At 40.8% G+C, this 12,195-nt stretch overlaps 2 protein-coding genes across 2 annotated transcripts; both read left to right on the forward strand.

Moving 5' to 3' along the window:
• The first annotated feature begins 1,008 nt into the window (after positions 1–1,008).
• Positions 1,009–7,197, forward strand: obi1 (ORC ubiquitin ligase 1). The gene is made up of 6 exons (XM_056387124.1): positions 1,009–1,166; positions 1,370–1,505; positions 3,721–3,812; positions 4,308–4,529; positions 4,718–4,806; positions 5,327–7,197. Exons 1-6 carry the CDS (start codon positions 1,095–1,097, stop codon positions 6,708–6,710), a joined length of 1,995 nt encoding a protein of 664 aa, XP_056243099.1. The 5' UTR covers positions 1,009–1,094; the 3' UTR covers positions 6,711–7,197.
• A 1,158-nt stretch (positions 7,198–8,355) lies between these two features.
• pou4f1 (POU class 4 homeobox 1) lies at positions 8,356–11,527 on the forward strand. The gene is made up of 2 exons (XM_056378023.1): positions 8,356–8,717; positions 9,144–11,527. The coding sequence occupies exons 1-2, from the start codon at positions 8,595–8,597 to the stop codon at positions 10,128–10,130; spliced, it is 1,110 nt and encodes a 369-aa protein (XP_056233998.1). The 5' UTR covers positions 8,356–8,594; the 3' UTR covers positions 10,131–11,527.
• Positions 11,528–12,195: the final 668 nt, after the last annotated feature.

Below are 12,195 nucleotides of genomic sequence, written 5' to 3' on the forward strand. Positions count from 1 at the left end.
TATGTATCTATATGTTTTATACAGACTGTAGACATCAGGCTGATTTCATGCAACAGCTCTCTATTGTTATGGGAAAAAAGTGATAGGCAGACTAATTTTTTTTTTTTTTTTAAATCACATTTACAATCATGTAAATCATACTTATAAAGTTAGTCAATAGTTTTCTTCATTTCTGCTAACTGCCTAACTTAGCTCTCTCTGTATTTGCTGCTCCACTAATCAATATTTTTAAGATAACAATAGGCCCTAAATCAAATAGTAGTTAATGGGGGATGTTCATCGTGATGAACAACACAACTTCTAGCTCACTGTTGCAACATGGTACTACTCTAATCAACACAGTTTCCAGCTGCAGCTTTAATAAACCTGTTTTATGGTTAACAGGTAGATGATGCAGATGTTTTTTCTCAGGAGCTGGTGGAGACCAAAACAGAGTAAAAGGGAAAATGTGGACTGAAAATGTATAACTGCAAGAGATGAAAATCTCCTTAGAAGGCAGCACATTTTAATTCCACTATCAATCACACAGTTACTAGTAGTATTAGTATTTTTTCATGGTGAACAGTAAAGATAACTACCATGGCTGAGCAAACTCTAACCCCTAACTGCTGTTTTGAACGTTCCCCCAAGACTAGTTCATGTTGCCAGATTTGAATGACAAAAAATTAGCTAAATCTTAGCCCATAACCTGCCCCATCTTTTAGCCTATAGTTCCTTACATTCTGGAAAGTTAATAAGACAAATCAAATGTCATTCCTGTTTGGAGTGCACTCACGGGTGTATCGGTATGTCTCTGCCACTGCTGCTGCTGCAACTGTTACAACACCTGCATGCACATGTCCCTATTCAAAAAGTAGGCTACAGCTGTAAGTAGCCCGAAATCTAACAACCGGAAAAAACAAATCGGTTTTGGGGCGGGTTGGGTGGCTCTCCGCCGAATCTGGCAACACAGTGTACAGCCTTTTAGGCCTTTTCGGCTTTCCGTAGTTCTACAGACTCGGCGCGCAGCGTAGCGGGAGTATGGTGGGAGATTTGTACTTCTTCGGAGGCAGTGTGTTGCGTGTGCTTTGTATTCCGGCGTAGTCCTTCAAACCATGGCTCTTAACTATCAGACGTCGACCCTTTCAATGACTTTGCCGATTTCGTGTCAGATATGTCTCGGAAAGGTAAGTGTTCTGTTTTAAAATCGTTAACGTCCGTCAGCCGTTGAACAAAGATTATGTTTACACAGGATAAACTGCTGCTTAGTAACCGTTAAGTTTCTGCAGCTGACGTTCGCGACTCTTACTAACACCAATTGTGTTACCAGGCCGTAACATACTTTATTACTGAAGTTAACAAAACGATCTGCATGTTTCTGTGTGAACAGGTCAGGCAGCCGGTCATTTGTGCCAACCACCACGTGTTCTGTTCATGCTGCATGGAAATGTGGTTAAAGAAAGCTAGCCAATGTCCAACCTGCAGAGTCCCAATCACAGCAGAGAACCCCTGCAGAAAAATCATCGGTGAGTAACTCCATACAAACAGCGCGAAAACGACTCAAAGCAAGAGAGGAGAGGTAATGTGAGGCTTCATCCGCCTGCAGCACTTCACAGCTGAGTCATCACGTTAGTGAAATAAACCATGTTGTTGAAGTTGCAGTCAAGTTTAAGCAGTTATAGTGTTTGTATTACCCATAACCCTGTTTTATGGTGGCCCTGAGAACTCAATGCACTGCAACTTCAAAAGACACATGCAAAGACATAAAACACAAGCAAACAAAGCTTATTCATCAGTGTAACAACACATACACTGCATTTAGAAAAAAAGGCTTCAAATACGCATAACAACCAAATTCAAAAAAACACAAACAAATACAGGAACAGCAAGTCCTGTTCTGTTCTATTCTCTTAATTCTGCCAATTCACTTTATAGAGATACACTGATTGTTTTTTTTCTTAGTTTAAACACTGATTGCATGATTCAGATATTATGTATAATTATTTGATATTTGTGGTAAACTAGTAATCAGCACAAACTTACTGCCAACAGCACAAATGTGAAACATTTCACATTTTGTTGTCTTCTGTTTTTACTTTGTGTTTCTGTGTTTGTTTTCTCTATTTGCAGTGTTTTTTTCTAAATGCAGTGAATGTCCTGTCACCCTGTTGATGTTTTCTTCATTTGCTTGTGTTCTGTCTCTTTGCATACAGTGTTTTCTTAAGTTGCAGTGTATTGAGCTCTCTGGGCCACCATACCGCTGTCATTAAAATGAAATTTACTTAGGGTTGAACATTTTCATCTAAACACAAAGTTGGCCTGTGTTGACATCTATTGTGTTTTCCAGATAATCTCTCTCTTTCTTGACTTGGGTCCAGTTGTTTTAAGTGAAAATCAAAAATAATTACAAATTAATGAATTATGAATGTTGGGTGTTCACCCATTTGACAGTGGTTTGGAGCATGCTTCCCACATGCTTCAAGGAAAATTGTGGGCTGATCATTGCAGTGTAGTAAACTTGGGAGAAACTTATCTTATGCCAGATAAATTGTATTACTTGATCCACCAAACTAGGGCTGCAACTAAAGATTATTTCCATTATGAATTAATCTGATTTAAAAACAAAAAAAAAACAAAAACAATTATCAGTCCATAAAATTTCAGAAAATAGCCAAAATGCTATAATGTCAAACAGCCCGTCCTTAGTTGTTTTTTTTGACTGACAAACAGTGTAAATCCCCAAACTATTCAGTTTACTACCATGAACAACAAAGAATCCTCACATTTGAGAGGCTGGAATCAGCTGGAATTTTGATTAAAAACAAACAAACTATTATTTGCTTATCAAAATAATTGCTCGATTCATTTTAATTTAATTTTTAGTGTTTTTTTCATTTGTTGTAATGAACCTTTCTGTTCACCATTGGGACATGGAGAAATGTGTAATTAGAAATGTCAAAGACAGAAGGAGTTTTGCATTTATGCAGTGATGTAGAATGCATGTTTGCATGGGTGAGTGTAGTGTTTGATTCTGAGATACTTGATCACACAAACCCACACTTTCCTCCTTTCCTTCCTATTTTTGTTGGCCTGATCATATTGGATCTCCTTGCAAACTGACCAAAGACATTCCACACTGACATGCAAGCATGTACTCCAGCCCTGGCTGACTGGATTCAGACTAGAATATCTTTTGCAGAAATTGGGGGACAGTTTTGAGAGCAGAAATGCAGCAGGGCTTTTATTACTGCAGTTCTTTCTTCCCTGGAACCTGAACTTTAACACAATGTAATGTACCAGTTTGTCTGACAGGATTAAAATAATGGGATAAAAAAGACTCAATCTAAGAGATTAAAATACCTTTAATCACAGTTTGTGAACACAACGTGAAACATGTCTAGGGCCAGTTTCTGTGCTGAAGAGAGAAATTTGATATGAAGTCCACTCATGTAGTTATGGCTAAGACCACTGACAAGCATATTTCCCAAAAGGTTAGAGTATTACTGAAGGGAAGGCTACAGGGACAGGGCTTTAAGTCTTGTGTTCATCAAATCTAACACAGTTTCTGCAGGTGGTATTGAGCATCTCAGTTAGGAATCGTCTACATTTTAAAGTTCAGCACCCCACATTTTCAAAGCTATGCTGATATTTTACGTGTTTTGAGTAGCAGTTGAGTGACTTTACTTTTGTTGCAGAGCATGTTTGTCTGTTTCATTCTGTACTCGTGTATTTCTGTTACAGGAGGGACCAACGAGAACGATCACGGTGAAAGCCCTTCCATGAGGAAATGTCTCAGAAAAACCAGAGGAGAACTGCTTTTACGCGAATATGAGGTGTCAGTTTATCATGCCGTGTTTTTTCATTGGTTAATATGCTTTAATGTATTCACAGCAGTAACAAGCAGGCCGAGTCTGTTGCAGAGGCTTTTAAGAGGGTTTATCACCACAAAAAGAGAAGCACAGGCTATCAGGTTGAGGCAGTTGAATGGAGTTTGAATTGCAGCTATAATCTACTGATACACATTTTCTTTAGTGATGGGCTCAGAATATCAGGTGGAGCGGTTTGTTACTCCTGATTGGAGCAGACTTATAATGTGTCAACTAATATTTTACTTAAGCTTCAGCATAATGTGACAGATTCTGTAAAAGTAGGTAACTACTATTTCAGATTGCAACAATAGTGTCCAGCTTTCAGGTTGCCAAAACGGGGAAAAAACGATGTTTTAAAAATCTCTGCTTTAACTTTTCAACACTGATCAGCCTATAAGTATTATGATGACATATTATTGTGGTTGATGTTTTCGATTTCACTTAATTTCCCTCTATCAGGAAGAAATTGAAGGGCTCTTTAGAGAAAATGAAGAGCTGAAAACAAAAAATCTAAGTCTGGAGGCACAACTGAAGACTGCTTTGGATCCCTGCAGCATTAATGCAGTGCAAACAGGTGACAAAAGTGTTGACCCCTATGTCCTGGAAGAATGGATGAACAAGCTACGAACTGCCACAGATGTTTGCGATAAAATAAAGCAGGACATGGATAAGCTAAAGGAGGTATGTAACCTCTAATAATGAGTTAGTTGCATTGTGTATTAATTACATAGATCCTCTAAGGAGAGATGTGCCTTTTTGTGAGTCCACCTCAAATGCATAGGTCATACAAAGCACCGTGTGTAGCTGGTGTAAGTCTTTGGTAAAAGAAATAACATACAAAGCAAAATGTGTTACTTTACCATCCACAGGCAAATAAGGCGTTGCGATCTCAAAATGTCGACCTTGTACAAGAGAATATGAGGCTGAAAGCAGAGGTGGCAAGCAGATCTCCTCAGAAGTAAGTTTCTTTCTTGTGTTAATGACGCTTGAAAGCTTTTGATCCTGTCATTGATTCACATTAAGTCAGAAATGAATGTAGAAGTATTTGGCACATGCGTCTAAGTCACTGTCACTGGGAACTGTACCTACAAAATGAACTGTAATGTAACTTTGTTTCAGTTGAGTGTTTTTCCCAGTAAAAATGGCTGAGGCTGGAGGCAGGGATTTGTTGCTAAAGTTAGTAACTTCTGTATGATTAGGTTTCCCTTTTTCTGTCAAATCAATAGCAGTTAAAGACCATTTTCTAAACCGATATTCCAAAAGACAAAGTTACGACAATTTTTATTTATATCTTTTTTTTTTAACTTTCTTTTCAAATGAGCTATCTTGCATTATGTACATTTGCTTGGTCAAGTGCATAACAAAAAAAAAAAAAAAAAAAAAAAAAAAAAAAATTGTCCAATAGCTAAATGTTGTTTAGCTTTTCTGAAATGATGATCCTTGACCAATCTAAAGACACAAAACGATATCTCCCCCAGGTTTGGTCGTTATACTGTGGCAGCACTGGAAGCCAAAATCCAGCAGTATGAGCGTGATGTGGACCACCTGAAGAGGGCTCTGGAGCGCAGTGACCAGTACATTGAAGACCTGGAGTCTCAGGTCAGCAAGTCTGAGAAGAGACATCTGGACGTGCAGGAAGCATGTGAGAGTAGCAAGGCTGGGTCAGAACCTCTCACACAGCAACAGAAAATCAACATGATGCTGAGAAGCTTGAGTGACAATGAGAGGGAGTCGATCTGCAGCAATCCAGAGGCAGAATGTGGAACGTTTTCCAGAAATCACAGTTTGATGTTCCTGCCATCTGCAGATCACAAAGAGTTTAATAAGAATCTGACCTCAGATCAGAAATACAAGGACTTGGAAAGCACCTCCTCTGACCTTTTGCCCACAACTCCGTCGTCTGCTTTCCGTTCCCTGACTCTGAGGAGCCCTGGCATCCGTGAAAAGAAGGTTGCATTTAAACCTGGGTCCTATCTGAGGAGGCTCGATTTTGAAGATTTTCCTAGTAACAGCAGTATGGACAAACAGCTCAGCAGCCTTGACAAACTCCCCAAAGGCTTGCCTCCCAATACTGACATGGAACCGTCAAAGTCTGTCTTCTGGGGTGGTTGGCAGAGTTCTAACTCTAATGACCAGCCATGTCCAGATCCAAGAAAAGAAAGCTTGGTTAAAGCATCCACGTCCAGTAATCTTGAGGATGATGAGTCTGATAGTTTCCTAATGTCCAGCGAGGCCTCCATGGATGCAGCTTACCTGGACAAAATCTCAGAGTTGGACTCCATGATGCTGGATGGAGAAAGCTCCAGTAGCCGGGGATCACAGCTCTCCCTGGCCTCCTCCCTTTCCACAGACTTGAACAACACTCTCGTCCCAGAACCACAAACCTGCCCTGATGTCTTGTCAAGCCATGGAGGCAAACCTGTGATAGAACATGACCAGAAGAACCACCCACCACGTGACGACACGGATTGCACCTTGAATGAGAAAGCGTCTCCAAAAGGCTCTGAAGATGAAGGTTTTGCTGCACTGGCGTCGGGTAGGGAGGGGGTTGCCGATGTCTCTGGCTGTTCAGGGGGTGAAGGGCCCTCTCAGACCGAAGAACTGTCTTTTGATTTGCTGTTTGATATGCTGGAGGAGAATAAGGCCGGTCCCTCTGGCTCTCTCAGTCCAGCAGGCAAGGACCATGATCACGCAGACCCCTCCTCCTCCTCCTCATCATCCTCATCATCCTCCAGCTGCACAGGTAAACCTGTGAACACACCAAAAGACAGACAAACACTCAACATCAGCCAGCCAACAAAGAGAAAGTCTCACAGTCCCTTTAACACAAGCAGTCCCACAAAACTTTCAAAGCTCATGTAAAGCCTTTACAAACCAAACCTGTGTGTTCTCGCTGTGCCATACACTGTAGTGAGTTTTGTTTAGGCTTCACATCCACACATGGCTGGAAACATCAACTTCATTTTGCTTCAAAATAAATTTGTGAACATGATGCTTGGGTGTAACTTATTGTCATTTTGTCTTAGTGTACTCTACTTGTAGGTCACAGCGGCAGATAAATAGCTTTAAAAGCCAGTGTTGACAGTGTGAATATGTGTCTGTGTTGTAATGGTACAAACACTTGTGTGCTGTTATACTTTGTTATATTGTAGTGCATCACTTTTGATGCTGAGACATCTTCAGCCCACTTGTATGTGTTGGTCATTTTAAGCTATTCAGTAAACATGGTCATCTTTTTGTGAAGGCATGCAGTACTGAAGACGGATGAACATGACTCATGAAAAACAATGATATTTGAATTAAAATGTGAGTGTGTCAGGAAATAAAGTAGTAATGCAATGAGAATGTATGAACCTCAATTTTCTTTTGTGCTTTTTTTTATCTGTATTTCTTCCATCTGCATGATTCAGATCCCCTAAAATCCTCAGATGATCAGTCATGGACTTTTACTTGCCTAATATTTTGTGGTGAATTTTCCATATTTTGGTTTTTATTGGAAATGGGGATCAATATTTAGTACACAAGCTAATAGTTTTTATTTTATTTTATCATAATACTCCCTTTTCTGGTACTTGCTGATTTGCATAACATTAAACTAACAATTATTAATTAGCTGCCATTAAAAGTCGAAAAGCACAGCCTATTCATGCCGACAAAAGCATGTTGTAGCCTATAGCGACACACATTAGAGACCTCACACGCACAGTCATTCCGTTGCAGCAGAAAGCGCCTTATTTATTATGCAAATTTAACGATATCATGTATATTTCACATACCTCTAATCGCTGCATGAAATTTTAATTGCGTAACCGTTGTGGTTTGAATAAATGAAGTGTTAATTCATTGGGATTAATTAATTTAGGTAAAGACTGTGTACAGGGTTACGCTGGTGTATTAAATCAATTTGTTTAGTGCTCATCTGGCGATGATGGTCTTTAATGATAAGGAGGCCGCCTCATTACTTCCAAGGGTTAAGATGAGAGAGTGGGCCAAGAACAGAGCCAAATGGCAAACCGTGTAACCGACACGTTTAAATATTTTGCACGGGTGTGAACAACTAATTGAGTCAAATCTAGAAATGTAATAGTTATTTCCACCTTGATGCGTCATAATGTTGATTTTCTGTGTTCCTATTTACATTGATATAAATATTGAATGTTTACTAATATTTTTGACTCATTTTCCTTAATAATTCCCTTGGAAAACAATTTCCTGAAATCAGAGGGATAAAGTCCAGTCTAACATAGATTGCTGCTAAAATAAACAGAATTAAGTCAATGATTTATGGCCTTAAAGTCAAGAATAAGGCCTAAAGACATCGGGACCGGCGCAATTCTGTGGCTGGATGGAGAGGAGTGAGCCCTTAAAAACGCAGGCGTCTAGTCTCCAGATGTTACAGCCTGCCCTGTGAGCAGTTTTTATTTGTCAGCCTGTTCACTGTTCTGGCAGTTTATGTCTCGCGAGAGCAGCCGAGCAGGGGCTTGACGAGATCTGAGGCGCTCAGGTGTAAGAGCCTCTCTCATCCCCAGCAGTGGGAAACAGTAGACAGATAAGTGCGTCTGAGAGACTGCAGGCATCTCTGTGATCTCCGGGCTCAAGGCTGCACTCGGCGCACAACACAGCGAACTGCACTGCATCATTACTGGATAGGCAAAGGATCACTGTGTATCTATGACTATTTTCCAGCTCTTGTAGCCGTTTCCCCCTTTTCTTTCCCGTGCACTTTAATTGGAGAAGCTCGCCAAGATGATGTCCATGAACAGCAAACAACCGCACTTCGCCATGCATCCCTCTTTACCCGAGCACAAGTACACCACCCTGCATTCCAGCTCGGAAGCTATAAGGAGAGCCTGTCTACAAACTCCACAGGTAAATTATCTCCCCAAAACTTCGACTTTATCCTTTTTCGTGCTTAGGCTGCATGTAGCGCTGAAAGCTGTCTGTGCGTAATAACAAGGGCTGCTCCAAGGCACATTCAGCCAAGACGCGCACTTAATGTTTTTTTCATGTATTCCACGGCAATCACTCCAAGAGTCTGTGATCTTCTTGAAAGCATGCTCACGCAAAGGCTGGCTTTACTGTTTTTGTATTAATTTTTATGACTTGCCGCTTCTGAAGGAATACTCCGGCTGTGTTATGTGTTGCCAAAAGTCCCGACTGACAGATACATTTATTTATGTTTTTTTTTCTTTTTTTCTCCCGTCTTCCTTTCTTCTCCACGTCTTTTCCCTTTTCTCACCCATTTCGCAACCCTTCATTCTCCCGCCCTCTCCTTTTTAATTTTCGCCCTCGCAGCTACAGAGTAACATATTTGCGAGCCTGGATGAGACCCTGCTGGCCCGGGCTGAGGCTTTGGCGGCCGTGGACATCGCCGTGTCCCAGGGCAAGACGCATCCGTTCAAGCCCGACGCCACCTACCACACGATGAGCACAGTGCCGTGCTCGTCGACATCCACCGTGCCACTGGCCCACCACCACCACCACCATCACCACCACCACCACCAGAACCTGGAGCCGCCGGACATTATGGACCACATCACTTCGCCGTCCCTCACCCTTATGTCCAGTGCGCACGACGGGACCGGCGGAGGAGGTGGCGGAGGCGGTGGAGGTGGCGGCGGAGGGCTCATCTCCACCTCCTCTGGCCACCCGCACTCCCACATGCACGGCTTGAGTCACCTCTCCCACCAGGCTATGAGCATGAACTCGCCTCTCACCCACCACGGGCTCTTACCGGGCCATCACGGGGGGAGTCAAGGCGGCCCTGGGCTCACTAACGCCGGACTCCCCTCAATCAATGACTCGGACACAGACCCAAGGGAGCTGGAGGCTTTCGCGGAGCGCTTCAAGCAGCGGAGGATCAAGCTGGGGGTGACCCAGGCGGACGTGGGTGGCGCTCTGGCTAATCTCAAAATCCCCGGCGTGGGATCACTGAGCCAAAGTACAATTTGTCGATTCGAGTCGTTAACTCTCTCCCACAACAACATGATTGCGCTCAAACCTATTCTCCAGGCCTGGCTGGAGGAGGCCGAGGGGGCCCAGAGGGAGAAAATGAGCAAACCTGACATTTTCAACGGGGGGGAAAAGAAACGCAAGAGGACCTCGATAGCAGCCCCAGAAAAGAGGTCTTTGGAGGCTTACTTCGCCGTACAACCTCGACCGTCGTCCGAGAAAATAGCAGCTATAGCTGAAAAGTTGGACCTGAAAAAAAATGTGGTGCGAGTGTGGTTTTGTAACCAAAGACAGAAGCAGAAGAGGTTGAAATTTTCGGCAGCTCACTGATGGGCAAAGAAAAGAAAAGAAAAAAAAAAGTTGTGTGACTGAATTTGGGGACCAAGGACACTAAGACACCATTTTCAGTCTTTTGTCTCCAGCGATTTTACACGTTGGTGCACAATGGGCTTTAGATACCCATTTTACGAGGCTTCATATATCTTGTTTATTTTCACGTTATCGGTGAATGTGAAGTATGCAAATAACAGATTACACAAATTTCGCTCAGTTGTTACGAGGGAAAAGTTTAGCGACGTCGACATTGCCTTTTAAAACATGTGGAAAGAGGTAATTTGCTTGATACTATAGCGAGTTATTTTCTCCTAATAGGCCTATTATTTGAAGTATAGCCATTTACGAATTACCTCATTGATTGTTGAACTGTGTTTTTGGTTTTGATTTTTGTCGTTGTTGGTATAGAAATAATTCATGAATCTGTTCATTTATTCATCTGTTCATTTATTCTTCTTTGGAGGCTGCTATAAACTCAAATTTAGTTGCAAACTTTTATGGCTAACGAAAAAAAAAATTTTTTTTAGGCCTGCATGAAATCCAAATTCACGGGCAGTAATTTAGCCTCTATAGGCTGTCACATCTATAGATATATTTATTTTGAATTTGCACAAAAGACCCTTTAGGTTTATAGATCAGTTATGTCGAAATGGTTTTGTATATACAGACTTCACTTTATCACTTATCAGAGGTGAGCTCCTGTCTTTTGGAAATAATTTATAAGCTCTATCGACACTATTGGCATCACAAGGAAAAGTTTCAAAACAGAGTCAGAGAGCACGAAAGCTTTTTCTGCTTCATCAAGAAGAGATCACAATGGGAAAAAAAAGACAACCCTAAATTTCCTGTCATGTGTTTCAGTTTGCAGTGCAAACACTCTATGCATTGGAAAAAGAATCACTGCGTATAGAGCTGTCTACTCATAGACCTTATTTTGTGGATGGTGTAAGTCACTGTTAAATGCCTGTTTTCACATTAAGATCACCACGTTGTTTGTCGTGTTAATTGTTAACGGAAACGTTGTGTAAGTAATATTTTACTTTGTGCACAAGTATGTTTACAAAAACCTGGCGGCGACATGTGCATCATTGAAAATGTCCCACTGTCTCCTTCCCTCTCTCACCACTTCTCCACTCTCCTCTGTTGTCCTCTTACTTTCATTGGTACTGTTCATCCTGTAAGCCAAATTCAACAGGGAGGTGTGTTCCAGCAATCTTCTAATAAATTGAAGAAAGAAAAGTATGCTTTTCTGGTTGTGATTGGGCCGGCACTCAACATAATCATGAAGGGTTGAATGTAAATATTGCTGTCATGGTTTTATTGTGTCCAGAACTCAATATAAAATGAGGCGTTATTTAATTTTAGATTTTTTTGTATCATGTAAAAGTGCTGTATTTTTCATATATATTTTTTCTACCGTTTTCTCTTGCATTTGCAAGATCGAGATAAGACGTTCATCAGTGGAAATAATACTTGGATGTCTTCAAAGTTTGTCTAATCTGTGGTGAAGTAAATTTGCCTAATTTGGGAGTATGAAGGTGCAGATTCAAACCATATTACAGTTAAGGATTGTCCTTATTTTTGCCTCTTGTTCTTTAAATTTTAATAAATTTCTTTATTTTAATGTAAAAAAAAGAAACATAATAATAATATTATTAATAATAACAATAATAATAACAACAACAATAATAACAATATAAGAATAAAACTTATTTTATACTTGACAAGTTAATTACTCTGATAACTATAGTTTATAATTATAATTAGTGATTAAAATAGGTAACTGATCTGTTGTGTTTTAGTTGCCCCTACATTTGAATGTTTGCACATATAACAGGCTTAATTACAAGAGAACAGGATAAAGTTCCCGCCTTTTACTGTGTTGAGACAGGCAGAACAATCAACATTTAATGAAGTTTCACAACAGAGTCAGAATAACTGAGCAGCAACATTAAAGTGGATCCCCTTGACACCAGCGAGAGAGAGAGAGAGAGAGAGAGGGAGAGAGAGAGAGAGAGAGAGGGAGGGAGGAAATTAAAGAAAAGAAGAAGAAAAGTGGTTT

This window comes from Seriola aureovittata, chromosome 1, assembly GCF_021018895.1.
Source record: "Seriola aureovittata isolate HTS-2021-v1 ecotype China chromosome 1, ASM2101889v1, whole genome shotgun sequence".
In the NCBI taxonomy this organism is placed as follows: domain Eukaryota; kingdom Metazoa; phylum Chordata; class Actinopteri; order Carangiformes; family Carangidae; genus Seriola; species Seriola aureovittata.

What these genes read in the sequence shown, in the direction of transcription:
- obi1 (XM_056387124.1), top strand. Translation starts at nt 1,095, where the DNA reads ATGGCTCTTAACTATCAGACGTCGACCCTTTCAATGACTTTGCCGATT. An exon ending in GTCAGATATGTCTCGGAAAG is followed by an intron (nt 1,167 to 1,369) that starts GTAAGTGTTCTG and finishes CTGTGTGAACAG; the next exon opens with GTCAGGCAGCCGGTCATTTG. An exon ending in TGCTTTTACGCGAATATGAG is followed by an intron (nt 3,813 to 4,307) that starts GTGTCAGTTTAT and finishes TCCCTCTATCAG; the next exon opens with GAAGAAATTGAAGGGCTCTT.
- pou4f1 (XM_056378023.1), top strand. Translation starts at nt 8,595, where the DNA reads ATGATGTCCATGAACAGCAAACAACCGCACTTCGCCATGCATCCCTCT. An exon ending in CCTGTCTACAAACTCCACAG is followed by an intron (nt 8,718 to 9,143) that starts GTAAATTATCTC and finishes TCGCCCTCGCAG; the next exon opens with CTACAGAGTAACATATTTGC.